The sequence below is a fragment of the Populus euphratica genome, unplaced genomic scaffold (assembly GCF_000495115.2).
Source record: "Populus euphratica unplaced genomic scaffold, PopEup_1.0 scaffold184.1, whole genome shotgun sequence".
Lineage (NCBI taxonomy): Eukaryota > Viridiplantae > Streptophyta > Magnoliopsida > Malpighiales > Salicaceae > Populus > Populus euphratica.
The window spans coordinates 187066-202306 of record NW_011500065.1 but is presented as its reverse complement, the minus strand read 5'-3'; the positions used below and the strand labels follow the sequence as shown (position 1 = coordinate 202306).

Sequence of the window (15241 nt, the reverse complement as noted above, 5' to 3'; positions counted from 1 at the left end):
AGAATTGATATATATGTATATAATCTCCAGAACAATCAATTTAATTTCTAAGACATATGAAAAAGGGCCTATATATCAAATAGGCCCTTTTAGTTTCAATTCTGGGCCTTTCTAATATAAAGGCCTGATTCAATTATATTAATAATTAATAAGCAATTTACAAATATAACATTTTCATTATACAACCAAATAGGAATATTCAACACCTTAAAGATTAACTTTATAATATATTAAAATACTAATTATATATAAATTTCACCCCGTATCTAATTATAAATTTTAAGGTTTTTACCTACTACCTTATTAAATAGTTAACTTGAATTGTTTTTAATCTTTTTTTAATATATATATTTTTTATTAATTTTATTATTTAATTTTTTGAGAAGTTATTATAGTTTTATAATCTAGTTCACGGATTTGACTAATTCACTCTGATTACCCAAGTCAATCAACATATTGTTATCTTAATATTAGAAAAAGATATCTTCTTGAATTATGTTTTTTAGTCAAATTATATTTTTATAAGTTATATCAATTGCTTATAAACTTGTAAATTCAACTGGATTGCATTGGATTAACACTCTTTCTTTATGCTAGAAAGAAAAAACATTAACAATATTTGAATATTTTTTATATTCAAGAAAAATTTAACCTGACTATAATATAACGCGGATCAATAATTTAGTAATTAATTATTTAAGTCCTACCATGTTGTGGGTTGGGTATGTTTTTCTTTCCAATAATTGTTTTTTTGAAAATACATCATTCACCAACATGTTTTGTTGCATCCTTCTCCAACTTGTGTTTCTTAAAAGAAAATTCTTATATGTATATCGAAAAGTTTATGCACACATCTAATTAAATAAATTAAGAACTATCTATGTAAATAAATGAAAAAAAAAGTTATTAATGATAACAAAAACAGAAACATCAAGAGACAAATACAGATCATAATATTTTATCTCGTAATATAAATCATTTACTGAATTGTGTTTACTGAATTTATTTATTAAAATATTTTTTATTAAATCAAACAACAATAGAAACAAATTCATATATAAAATTGAATGAATAAAAGAAAAGGAAAAAATAAAAGTAAAAAAAAAATCTAATGAAGAATGATGAATCTTTTAATTTTTAATTTAAAAATAAATAAATAAATAAATAAATGTTATCCCATGTTAACCCTTAAAAACCGTTAACCAGGTCATTAGACTAAATAAATCATAGTGGAAAAAACCGCAATACTCAATACCTAACAAATCAAAGCTTAAAGATTAAATAAAAAAAATACACAAAAGATGTCACATAAAAAATAGTAATTAAAAGAATGAGAGTGAAAATCAAAAAAACAAAAAATAAATTAGAGACAAGTTACATATTTAAAATTATAAGGTTAAATTGAAGAGAAAATTAACTTTCACAAAAGAGAAAAAAATTAAAGAAATGAGGACCAAATTGAAAAAAATAACACACTATAAACTTGAATTGAATGATGAAATTGAAAATCAATAAAATTTTTACAAATAGCTAAAAAAATTAGAAATTAAAAGAATAAAAAATAAATTTAAAAAAAAATACATGACAAATTAGAATTAAAATACTAAATTGAAAACAAATAAAATTTTATAAAAAAATCAAGAAAAAAAATTAAAAGAATAAAGGTTGGAGTTTAAATATTAATAATAAATAGGATCAACTAGTAATTTTAAAGAAAAAGAAAACAAAAGAAAAAAAAGACTCGATAATGATAAACTAATCAACCATTATGCATACACACTCTATCAGAAGAAAAAAAAATATAACAATACTTAAACATAATACATAATGAGAAGATAACTTTAATCATCGAGAGATATTATATTTGCCATCCAAAAAGTACAAGTAGTAATTATATATTAATAATCTTTTTTAATTTAAAATTAATTAATCATCCTAAAAAATTAAGTTGCTTTCATTGGTTTTGGATTATGAAAACATTAAAATGTCTTTGAATTAGTGGTTAATTGTTTCTTGATTTTCCAAGTTAATGATACCTTTTTACTGTATTAAAAAAACTATAAAGACTTAAATACTATTGCACAATTTTTTACGCAGAAACTAAAAACATTATTTTATAATTTTAAAAATAATAAAAAGTTATATATACCCTTAATCAGCCATGCAAAAAGATTACACTATCCCTAATCATAGTTTTTAAACTTGGACCGAGACCCCATTGACCCAGCGGCTTGATCGGTCCGGGTTTACTAAAAAACCGTATAGGGCAACAACTCGGCAAAACCGGTCGACCCGCTTGGTCGACCCATGACCCGGGCGACCCGGGTAAACCCGAACGAGACCCAGTGTTTTGGAGTTGGATCCGTGATTTGAGTTTAGAGATCTTGAGGGGAGGCGTTGGTGATCTATGAAAAACTTCGAATCCTTGTCGTGTTCTTGCTTTATTACTTTGGATTTTCTTGAAAAAAGTGGCAACTCCACTCACTGCTCATCAATAGGCGTAGGAAAGTAAGAACAGTGGTGTTATTGTTCCCATTTGTTCCTTCTAGCTGATGACTGTAACTTAAATGGGATCATACTCACAGTTTCAAGAGAGAGTGAAAGACAACAGAGACCAAACTCACAATTTCAAGAGAGAGAGAGGCAATAGGTAGTACCAGTACCATCAAGTCTTTAACATCTCTCTCTTTCTACCTCATGTTTTAAAGCATGTAGAAACCAGATCGTGTTCATGGGGGCATCAATAAGCAAGAAATGTGCTTCTGGGCTTTCAACAGATCGTGTTCATCCCTGCACAAAACAAATGTTTCAAAAAAGAGGGATAGTTGGTTGCTTGTGATGAAGCCAGAGAAGGAAGATAAACTTTGCAAGGAGATGGCGATAAAATTGAGTGCTCTTTTTCTGTACAAAACAATCGACAACGTCATATTTATCCTTCTCTCACGCCCCGCCGGTCCCACTCCACCCCTTGATTATTGCCTCCCTTTTCCATTTCTTATTTTTAACTGTACAGAGTTGCTCGGGGTTGATCCGGGTTGACCCATGAAACCCAGAACCCAGTCTTTTGACCGGGTCACTCCTCGGGTCGGGTTTAAAAACTATGCCCCCAATTCAAAAGCCTTAGTTTTTTTTTTTTTATTTGAAGAGCTAAAAAGTAATTATAATGCAGCTATGAATATTAAAACATATCTAGGTGTAAAGTATTTATCCTATATTTTTTAGAGTTTTGGTTAATTATCACAAGGTTTTAAGATATCATTTAATGATCATGTTAGAAGATGATCAACATCAAAATATCAAGATTATATATTAAATGTGTATTTTATATTATGACAGTTGTTGTAGTTATAATTAAAATAAATTAAAAAAATATTTTTAATTGTGGTTTTAAAAAAATTAATTTAAAAAATATGTTTAATTATAACTGAGATATGTTTTTAGATGTAAAATAAATGAAAAATAGGTTACTATAAATGTAAAGAAAATTATTTTAGCTTCTACAAGACTAAATTTTAAAACATAATTATTTGCTAGGTCTAGTGTAAAAAGTAAAGTTATTTAGGTAACTAAATGATGTTTTTCTCAATAGTTAGAGAAAAACCAAAATCAATTAAATGCTCTCTAAATATAAGCAACAGTTCTAATCAACCTACAGCATAGTTATTAGACTAAAAAATATGGGTTGGGTCTAGATCGTTAGGGCTATTCTCAAATCATGAAATTAACATAAATTAATTGTTTTTATTAAAATTACATTGTTTTATTCTTTTTAAAAAAGAATTTAATACTCACTCGATGAAGTTTAGATCAAATTTAACTTAATCAACTGAGATTGGTTGAGGTAATGTCTTTTCATCATTCAAGCTGAATCCTTAATCATATTAAATTTTATATCATAAATTTTCCGAGCTAACATATCAAGTGGCAATGTTTAATATCTATGAATGAAATACTAGATGGCGACAAACATCCTCAAATCGTGGACGTTCAAAAGGAAATGGCGTGTGACTTTCAAATGTAAGAAATACTTGGGGCTTAATTGATAAAATATATAGGTTTGGAATGCAAATTGAAAATAAATATATAGTTACAGTACTAAATGGAGGTTTTCCAAAGTAATTCCTTACAAAAATGGCGTGAAGTTATGAATTCTGTGATGTCAAAAAAAAAAAAAAAAAAATTCATGAAGAACCCTAAAAGGCTCTCATTGTCTTCTTCCAAGTAAGTCCCTTTTTCTTTCCTTAAATACTACAACCATGGCTGTCTATTTTCTAAAAATAAAATAAAAATTACCAGACAAATCAAGATTTCGAAGATCTTACTGTCAGACAAAGACCCATACGTTCTTTTATTGATTTTACAGTTAATTGCGACTTCTCTTAGTCTCAAGACACAAACTTTACTATGATTTCACAATCTGCTTATTAATTTTTTACTTTTTGTGATTTGGGTTTGAATTAATTTCTGTGTGCTTGTAATCGTTTTGGAGATTCTTAGGTGAACACAATTTGGAGATTTTTTCGGTGGATACAATTCTGACAACAAATTATGTGAAGGTTAAATAAAGTTATCTTGAATGGTAAAGTTTGAAATAATGGATGAAGATAACAGTTTGAATATTCGTAATTGGGGTTACTATGAACCAACATCTGTTAAAGGAAATCTGGGGCTTCAGCTCTTGTCCCCAACAATGCCTGAGAAACCCTTCATGGGTGCACGCAGTAATGCGATCATGACAAATGTGAGCGGAGGTTTTCACCATAGGGATATTGGGGTTTCGCAGCCCATGTTCCCTATGGAGTGCATGAGGGATGTTTGGATAGGTCATAGAGAGAAGCTTCTCAATATTTTGCCTGGAAACCATAATTACGAGGCACTTTTGCCTGAAACTGCTTCAACTCATCATGTGCAAGTGTTTCAACCACCTGATTCGGAAAATGATGAAATGCTGGACCAAGTTGAAGAGTCTGGTTTTGTAGAAAAGGAAAATGGTCCCAATAAAAAGAGGCAGCGTGCTAATGCCCCAAAATCCCCCAAAGCAAAGAAGGGTACAAGGGCTCCCAGAGTACCCAAGCCTGAGGGTAGTCCTTCTGTTCAGCGAGTAAGGTCTGCCAAGAAAACCACTGAAATTCTGATAAATGGGATCAATATGGACATGTCAGTTATTCCTATACCGGTTTGCTCATGTACTGGCAACCCCCAACAATGCTATCGTTGGGGTTGTGGTGGGTGGCAATCAGCTTGTTGTACGACATGCATATCCATGTATCCATTGCCTATGAGTACAAAAAGGCGTGGTGCAAGGATAGCAGGTAGAAAAATGAGTTCAGGAGCTTTTAAGAAGGTCTTAGAGAAACTTGCTGATGAAGGCTATGACTTCTCTAATCCGATTGATCTGAGAACTCATTGGGCTAAACATGGTACGAACAAGTTTGTCACTATCAGGTAGATGTACTATGTGGATCTTTCTATTGCCCTACGATTGCAATGCACCATGTTTGTATTTGTATATTTTTTTATGCATCTGGTCTTCGAGGAGGCTTCAAATCTAGTTTGTAGTTTATATTCTGTCACATTCGATGATTTTAGAAAATTGTCCTTTTTGGCACCATGACTGTTGTTTTATCCTCTCTCTGTTCATAGTCATAGCTGTTTCATACTTATTGATGCCAGGGAAAATGATGTAGTAGATGAGTTTTTTTAATAGATTGATGCCTCGTAGTTTCTTTTTCTCCTGACCTTCTAAACTTACGTGATTGGTTTTTCTTTCTTCCACTTCTATGGTTAATTGTTAAGAGATTTCCTTTTTTCGTATATTATTAATCGATGCATATTCAATTTCATCTGATTTAGCAAATATTTGAAATATCTATTTTTAGTGAATCTGGCTGCCTTCTTTATGTCAGCTTGTGTAAATGAATGAGCGTTCATGTCTCACATATGACCAAGTCTCTGAGTTGTGAGGTAGTTGCTTGAGGCTTGCCACATTGTTAGTGAGAAATTTGTTAGTGCTAGTAAGTCTTGGTTTCATCAAACAATCAGCTGGTCTTCTTGCTGGTGTTTTGAAAAATAAATTATTATGTGGATGAGTTTTGCAAGTTAGATGTCTCTGTAAGAGGTAATTAATGATTTTTAGTGTCTTATCATTTAACTTAGAATATATGAGGCATCTTTCAGGTCTCTTCCATGAATTCATATCACCTGTCAGTCATGCTTTTGTTCTAATCATGTGTCAGTGGTTTTCTATCTTGCAGAGGTCTCTCCTCTGTTAGTTCTCACTCTTAGGTTCGATGGTCTGATAAGAAAGGAATTTTATTTTATTTTATTTTTTGGTCCTGTGTGATAGGCCTGTGTATGCTGTGTCCCTTGCTCCATTCAATGATGGAGGACAGCTAGGATGATTCCAGTCCCTGGAAGATGGCTAAAGAATTGAAAATTTTTGGCGGGGTTGGAGTTTGTAAGGGGGTTTAATTTGGAGTGAAATAAACCTAGAAAATTAAGTATTTGAATCTGTTTGAAAATCTATTAGAGCACTCTGAGCAGCATCTTATGGTTTTTGAGGTTATTTGACTTTAGTTTTATGGTGGGATGGATTAGGGCTGTTCTGGATCTGAGTTTAAGTGGCATGAACAGTGTTTAGGAGATTTTAGTCTGAGTCTTTGATCTGGTATGCATGAGAGGCTGTGTAGTAATTATTGATAAGTGCTTTAAGGTTAGATTAGTGGGGTCTGTATGCGGGAATTTGTATAAATTACCAGAGTCGCAATACTAGGGTTTCTAGGAGTCACACCTAGAGGATAGAAAAACCTAAGCTTTCATACCTAAGGTTTTTAGGAATTAGAGGATGGAAAAACCTAAACTTCATCTTAAACTTCCAACATATCTATTCCTATTTAGAATAGGAAACCTAATAACTTAACAACTTATAATTTAAAATACTAAATAGAAATAAAGCCTAAACCTAAACATTTTTTAAGTTTTTTCTATAAACATTGAAATTAAATTCCCGTGCATTTAGAAGCAACCAAACACATAATCTTATCCTTTTGTCACCTACATCAGTTCCACTCATTCAAGATTTGGTGCCTGAAAAGAAATCTAGTTGAATTTTGAATATAATCCTAGACTTCTCTAGCATTTAAACTTACACTTTTATGATCCTCTCATGCTCGCTGTCACCTCCTTTGTTGTGAATTATACACTGTGAATTGTACTTCTGTTAAGCATTCCTGTGAGGCGACTCTTAAGTAATCTCTTACTGCTCATGTACTTATATGTGAAGATGGTATGGCCATTTATATTGTAGAGGCCTACAAACAAACCTACTAGTTTGAGTTTATGGGTTGCCTGTTGCATGCTCTACAATTTTCACTTGAGCAATTGGAAGCGTTGAAAATTTAGAATTAGATGATGTTGACATGAAAAAATGAACATGAAATCTGTTCTCTGAGAAAGGAATGATGGTGTTTTAATTTCCCCATCTTAACTTTTGAAACTGTTGTGTGTCAGAATTGATTCACACATTCTGTTCGGTGTGTGTGGTGTAAGTTAAGGTTATGCATAGCATTTGGTGAAAATGATCGGCACGGTTATCAGCTCTTGTCTGGAATGATGGATTTGGATGTCAGAGTGACTTATCACTTGATACCAAGGTGGTATACACAAAGGGGACCTCCCAGAAGGAGAAGTAGGCTATTCACTTGCATTAGGAGTTGTGTGAAGTTAAAACGTGAAGGTTTAGGTGCTTTCCCAATACAATCACAAGGTTTCCCTTGCCCATTTATATTGACAAGTAAATCATGTAGTGGCTCAATGCCTTGCAGTTGGCAGTAAATATTGTATCATATTAGGTTTCCTCTGTTTGAAAATTCAAGGTTTGATTTTGTAAAAGTTTCAAGACTTGGAGCTCAACTCTAGATATCTTGAATGTTTACAAATTGTATTTTCCTTGCATGATTTTGAATGCCAATGGGTAGAGTTTGGTTGGGATTTTGGTGAAATAGTGAAGGTGGCAGGGGTTTGGAAGGGGCTGGTAGTGTTGTTATTGCTGGAATATTTGAAATGCCATGTAATCTGATGCCGTGTTGTTAGGGATTAGAAAGGTGCTAGCACTAAGGCAATGACAAGGTTAAATAGGCACAAAGGTGGCATTTCATTTCCGCAAATATGTTGGTGGTGGTGATAAATGTTGGCGGTGGGGTCTTGCATTTATAATGACATGGTGGAGATGATGGCAATGATACAGTGAAGTTAGATATGGCTGTGTTCTAGAAAAGGTTCTAAAGTTGTTAATTGTGATGGCACAGCGAAAGCAGGAGCATTGTTGGTAGTTTGGTGGCAGCCATTACGCTGCCAATATGCAGGGGCGATGTGTTAGCATCACAAGCTAATTTTGCTTGATGAAAGAAGATGGCAGTGGTATAATACTTCTGAGGCTGCAGTGGAGGTTGGAGTGTCAATTGTTTCAGACTACGAGTGAAACTGAAAATCAAATTTTCAACGCACAGCTAGATGAGTCCCAACGATTTCAAGGCACAGTTTTCACTATATTCAAGCAGAGGCACCTTAATCTATACCAGCAACTCTGCTGTCCTTGGAGTTGTCTCAGAGTCTTGAGTCCAACTTGAATAAGTTGCATGTTGGTGCCTCTTGTTGGATTGGTTTTGCCATAGACGAACTTGAAATACTCTTGCAATCGAATACATCAAAAATTTCGAACTCAACTTTCATGTGTTGCAGTGTATACTTCTTGTGGCTTTGACTTTGGACAACGAATCAACAATTTCTGGGCAGCAGGCAGGCATGCTGGTGAAGCAATTACCTTGATACAAGCGCAGGTGTTAATTTTACAGATAAAATCCTAGCTTGTTTGTTTAGATGGCAAGTAATTTAGAAGGAGATCTAAATTGTCCTGCTAAGTCATCAATATGTGCATTTGCTCTAAAATGAAAGTTTGCCTCACGGTTCCCTAGTCAACAGCAGCAGTTTCATGGTCAATCATAGTCCTAATTAATTAACTCTCAAGTGGGTATTGAAATTAATTATCAAGTAATCTTTTGCCTTGCAAAAATATTAGAATGCAGGGTTCCAATTTTTTTTGTTGAAATTCTGTGCTTTATGCATATGTGCTCATGGGAATATTTTACTAGCAAATGTTTAGGATCTAAATGAGAGTTTGTGTTCTGGATTCATGTCTCGTCTCGAGATAGAAGAGCTAATAATTCTCCCCACATCACATTTTGGGATAACCTAATTAGGTAATTAAAAATCTATTTATGGTGTAAATTTATCTTCTTCTTTTTATTCTTCTTATTTTTTTTTTCATTGAGGTTAGATTATATTCTTACAGGTACAGAACATCTTAGGGGTGTTCATGGTTCTATTCAGTTTGGTTTTAATATAAAAATTCAACCGAACCGAGAAATAGTATTCTTTATTAATATAACCCAAATCGAATTGAGAATCACCTTAAACCAAACTGGTTTTATTCTATTTGGGTTGGTTTTTTAGCATAAAAACCATAATAACTGGATTAATTTTCATCATTGAGCTAAATAAAAAAAAAATGACATCAAATATCAATTTAAACTATTAATCACAACAACCATTTAGAAATCCCAGAAAAAGCAATAACAACCAAAGGCTTCCATATAGAGATTGGGAAGGGGAAGGCTGAGAATAGAGAAAGGGGAAGGGAGGTCCCGGGAAGAACTGATTGGCCATAAATTTTCTCAGCTCTTTGGCTCTTTTGCTAGCTGTGAATGTTGTACTAACTTTAACAAAGCCTTTTCTTTTAGAGTTTGTAGAGAATCTCAAAGCTTGTCTCCGCCCAGCACAAAGATGTAACTTGTATAAGTTATACTGTATAATTATCAAAGGCATGATTTCTTGAATAATGGTTCCCTTGCATCTGGATTGTGAAACTAAAAGGGGAATACTGGGAAAGGGGAAGGGAAGGCTTGACGGGGGTGGCGACTGGGAAGGGAGAAAATGATTTAGAATTTGGGGAAGGGGAAGGGGAAGGAGCAGAGGAAGGTTGGAAAGGGAAGGGGGGTTTAGAGGTTGGAAGGGGGAAGTGATCTAGAGTTAGGAACAGTTCTTTTTATATTTTTTTTTAAAACCAGTTTGGTTTGATCCGATTTAATCAATTTAAGTTTTTTTAAACTAGAACCGAACGAGACTGGGTGGTTTTTTATTTTTTTAATAGGTTTATGTGATTTTTTTCTATCAGTTTGGTTTTTCCTATTATTTTTTTCTCAGTTTTTTCAATTTAATTGGTTGATCGTTTTTTTTTAACACTCCTATTATGAACAAATTACTGTTTGAAATTGTATATTAATTATAAAGCAAGTAACCAATCTCGAGCATTAGAATTAATTAATTAAAAAAACCCATAAAGACATGGCATTTTCCTAATAAATTTAAGATACAAGAGCCTAATTTGATATTAAAAAAAAAAATTTCATCCCTAAAAAGAAAAGAAGGAATCATGTATAAAGATTAATGAGAGGTAAGAAAAGAAAAGAAAAGAAGAATGGGTTGCTAAAGCCAAAGCAAAAGCAAACCTTATTAGGTGTCATATATTGCCTTTAGATAAAGCCTTATAAAGATGATTTTAACGATACCAAGAAAAACTATTATCAAAACTCGAAGAAAATTGCACAAGTCTCTATAATGTAGTGGGCTTCCTCGTATGTTGACATATGAGTTACATGCATAAAGATTTTTTTTTTTTTTTAATTTAATCCATAATTCTTTGATACTTCTTCAATGTAATCTCATATCTCATCCTATTGAAATTCAATGAAAGCCTAATTAGAGAGAAAAAAAAAGGAAGAAAAATAAAACGACAGATAACTCAACTAGATTAACTTATTATGGTCGTATCAATGATCCGAGTCATGAATTTTATGGATTGACTAAGGTTGATCCAATATGTTGTTGTCTTTTTATTTTATTACCTAATTGTTTTTTCAATTTTATCTTTGGATATTTTATTGTCTTATAATTGAGCCTGATTAGGTTAGACAAAGGTTAAAATAAAAATAATTTAAAAAAATTACAGGAGCCATATCAAGTTTTGAGCAGAGTATGGGGGTGGTGTTTGTTAGGTTTAACAAGTCACGTCTACCCAGCTCCAACATGATTGGATTTGAAATCCAAGCCATGTAAGGGCCACATTAAAGGGTGATTTTTGATTAATAAAAAGAAAAGAAAGAATGCTAGCAAGTTATTTTATTTTGATTCAAGGTTTTTTTTAAAGAAAAATATTTACACATAATTAAATAAAGATATTAAATGATAAGACGTGATATGAGATTATATTTTCTTTTATTTGTATTTATTGCTTAATATCGTAGTTTGGTTTTTGTTTATCATTAAAAACATTTTTTAGTATTTATTAATACATATGATGATTGATTAATTTTATTGAACACATTAGTCAAGTTTTCAATTTGCATTTGAAATTTTTCATCATATGCAAAAAGAATAACAACACTCGTATTAGAATTGACTTTTGCTTTGGCCCGTAGCATAATAGGACACCAATACTAGTGACTAAAAAACAACTAAATGAGCTCAGTCTTTTATTATGGCTATAGATATAAAATATTGTAAATTAGAACAATATAAATATAATTTTACCCTTGTTAAAAAAATTGATTAATCCTGTAATCACGATAGAAATGTTTTTTCTATAGGATATATTCATAATTATAAAATTAATTAGAGACAAATGACAAATCGACCAGACATTTTTTTTTGTTAGAGTGTAATGAATATTTGGCCCTCAAAAAGAAAAAAAAAAAAATCTTTGGGAGAGGGGATCTTTTGTTTTTTTCAAAAAAAGAATCATGTATTTTGTTTTTTAACTATAAAATGATGAAATTAACCTTGCAATTCAAAACAATAAAGGTTCTTTGTGAGGGTGTTTTGGTATTTATCGATTGGTTTTGTTGTTATTTTTAAGTTTTGATAGGGATGGCTTGATAATTTGAAGTTTTTAAATATTATTAAAAAATTATTGAAACACGCGTCAACAATTCATGGCCTTCACGCCATTAAAATGGTGCATGAGGGACCAGTAAGTGGTCAAAGTCCTGCTTCTACCGTGGCTTTAGAAATGACACATCATCCTTTTTTTAATGGTAGGATACATGCTCATAGAGAGGAGGTTGGTTGAGCTGCAATAAAAGTTTTTTTCTTTTTCTCTTTCATTTCTTAGGTTGAAAAATCTTTTTAGTCATCCCATCATTGCCAGGAGATTTGTCTAGATGAATAGAAAAAACAGCTTCCTTTGTTTCTACTCAGGCAACCTTCCTCGCCAATTGCCTATTCATCTCCATGTAACCCTAGGAGAAAGCCTTGCAGAGAACGTCTCACATCACTTGATTGTTATATACTCCGATACACATTACACAAAACTCTTAAGAGTGAAAGATCCCTGCAAATTTATATTTCTGAAATTACAATTAATATATATAATTAAATGCTTCAGGCATAAGGTCGTTGTAGTATAGTGGTAAGTATTCCCGCCTATCACGCGGGTGACCCGGGTTCGATCCCCGGCAACGGCGTTATCCTTTTATTTTCAAATGAAAATCCCTCTAAAGGACGCAACGGGTTGAAATTGTTGTTCCTTCCGGCAAGGCAAACTCTTCCTCTAGCAAAATGGCGATGAACAAAATCACATTATCTCACTACATGCATGAACAAGACTCAGTCTGTAGTAACAGCAAATGCGATGTTTGTTTCTGTTGATCTGTATAAACAAAACACACAATTTAAGACAAAACCTACTAGCTTCATCTACAGTAGAAACTGTGCTCACAGAGAGATCCTTGCGCATCTAAGATTAATGATGTCTAAGAGTAGCAGGACCTCAACAGTGCCTGCTCCTTATGTTAGGAGATGGGTCGGAAGCCTATTAACACCGAAACTAGATCAGCATTGCCTCATAGAACATTTATGAATCATCTTACTGACGAGCTGTGCTCCGCTCTCAGCAGCCTTTTTCCTGACAAAAATGCCCCATCTCAAGGCTGCCTTGAGCTCGAGCCATCTGATAGTATCCTTGCCTGATGAATGAGATGTATCACCACCAAAGATGTAATTTGGAGATGGTGTGGGCATGTACGTTGATGAGTAGGGATACTCATCTTTGGCGACATTTGAGGAAGGGAAGAGAAACCTGGCCTCCCATGTTGAATATGTGAAGAAGATGCTTCATATCTTTTTTTTCAAGAATCTCACGATTTCTTGTATGAATCTCATCCTCGGTTCCCCTGTATGAATTTAGATTCGATTTGCCAAAACCACGAGAGCCTGATGTGAATGACCGTGGTGGATCAAGAACAAGTAAATTGTCAGTTCCTGGAACCTGGATTTGCTGTGAAGTATTGACCAGAGGATTATGTACAGGCAGCGATGTGGCATCGAACCGAAAAAGTGTGCTCAGATTTCCATTCTGTGCATGTATGGAGAATCTCGCAGCCATACCATCATTATAGCCTGGAGAGAGAGCGGAATGAGAGAGCTTTCAGAGTAAGCAACCAAACATACGAAGAAGCTCAGTCCTAACAAGGAAATACAAAAGACTTTAAAGGAACAGCAGGACTTGGTGAGAGAAACACTTCTAAAGGTTTAAACAAGCAACAGAAACACAATTTAAATATCAAACACGGCATAGCATTCTAATAATAACGTAGTTTCACTTTCTATGATGTTCATGTATATTATGATTGATTTGAAGTTGAAAAGTGTGCCTCCAATAATTGGACCTAAGTCCTTTACAGACAGCTCAGAGCTGATAGGGCTGTTAAAGTGACCTGAGGATCATACGAGTTCAGAAACTCTTGTTGACCACATGGATCGTTTTGAGAAGCAATGACACCCTGATTCTACTTGAAGTCTACAAGGGTAATAACAATGGCGTTCTGTGGTGGATGCAGTTGTGGGCTGCAGCATACTTTCACGAATTTAGCGATATGCTATCAACTTTGAACCCTCAACTATCTTGCATTGGAGAGAGGTTGATGAAGCACAATTCTATAACTTCCCCACCAGAGGTTGTGTAGAAACTTTTCTAGCCATGGCGAGAAGAAATGAGCAGTCCATGACGTTCCTTATAGCAATGAGGACGGGTCCAAGTTGGCTGTTAAGTCCTCAGAAGCAGAGAAGAAAATGCTTTATAGAGAAGCATTTTGACCTTCAGGGATCTTCATTTTCGATTGTAGATCGATCGATCATGTGCAGAGAAGCAATTACTGCTCGTGTGAGCCTCATAACCCACTCTATGTGTCAAGGCAGTTGGGATTCGTGCTGTGCATTTCCTTTCCGATGTTCTATGCCGTAAATCAAGCAGGTCCAGAAAGGATGATCTTTCAGAGTCTGGAATAGATAGAAGACATGACTACGGCAGTTGAACACCATTTGGGTCACTGCAGAGTAAGAGGCTTCACATTGGCTGTTGGATATCATTTAGAGTGCTTCCCATTATGTCAGAAGTCGATGTAATCTTCAACACCTCGATGGAGAAGATGGTTGACGAGTTCTTTTTTGATAAGGAGTCTTATGCATAGGGCAACAAAAGAAAACCACCATATTCTCCAGCCAGAAGACCAAGAAAAAAACCGAGTCAGAGAACTTCCGGTGCTTAACCTTAGCTAATCATTATATCGTTTTACATAATTTATGTTCTGAGATGTTTTATTGTTTTTAGTTCAACTTCTTCACCAGCAAGGATTCCCTCTCCTCCAAGGACACTCCAGTCTACTAAGGCTCAGTAGCCTTTCGAGGCTCCTAATAAAGATGATGAGGAAGCGCATATATTGTGGACCAGTTATATGAGGCTCTACATGATCCTTGCAGCAAATTCTTCTTTAATAAGTGATGACAACACAGAGGAAGCTGCTGGGGGAGAAGTTGGAGAGGATGGCACCAGTATTGCTGGAGTTCAGGCAATGAGGCTGACAGGAAGCCTCTCCTAGTTCAGCCATGGTATGGAGTTAGCATGGAGTACACTCCTATGTGTGATGTTTCTGAGCACCTGTCCTTCGAAATGCCAACGTAGCTTGAAGAAACTGCTTCAAATCAAACTAAAGGAACTGTTACCCAAAAAGAATAACTGACGACTGAAGCAGTTGTCCCTTTTGAAGAAGCTGGTTCCCCTTCTGCAGTGGTGGTCGAGTAAGTGTTAGTTGTAAGCACTGTCAAACCAGGCATGGCCATTTCTTTCCCT

The 15241-nt window shown here is 34.0% G+C and overlaps 1 protein-coding gene, 1 non-coding gene and 1 pseudogene across 3 annotated transcripts; 2 read left to right on the top strand and 1 right to left on the bottom strand.

Annotated features, from left to right (window-relative positions):
* The first annotated feature begins 4105 nt into the window (after positions 1 to 4105).
* On the top strand, positions 4106 to 5749 carry LOC105108216 (protein BASIC PENTACYSTEINE2-like). Of its 2 annotated transcripts, none has more exons than XM_011002443.1 (2): positions 4106 to 4221; positions 4498 to 5749. In XM_011002443.1, exon 2 carries the CDS (start codon positions 4577 to 4579, stop codon positions 5447 to 5449), a length of 873 nt encoding a protein of 290 aa, XP_011000745.1. In that variant the 5' UTR covers positions 4106 to 4221; positions 4498 to 4576; the 3' UTR covers positions 5450 to 5749. The 2 variants fall into 2 exon arrangements, with proteins under 2 accessions (XP_011000745.1, XP_011000747.1); XM_011002445.1 differs by having other exon boundaries at positions 4490 to 5749.
* A 6757-nt stretch (positions 5750 to 12506) lies between these two features.
* TRNAD-AUC (transfer RNA aspartic acid (anticodon AUC)) lies at positions 12507 to 12578 on the top strand. The gene has a single exon. It is a non-coding gene; the product is annotated as a tRNA-Asp (tRNA).
* A 367-nt stretch (positions 12579 to 12945) lies between these two features.
* Positions 12946 to 15231, bottom strand: LOC105108243 (uncharacterized; annotated as a pseudogene).
* Positions 15232 to 15241: the final 10 nt, after the last annotated feature.

Excerpts from the sequence above, each read along its gene's own strand:
- LOC105108216 (XM_011002443.1), top strand. The coding sequence starts at position 4,577 with ATGGTAAAGTTTGAAATAATGGATGAAGATAACAGTTTGAATATTCGT.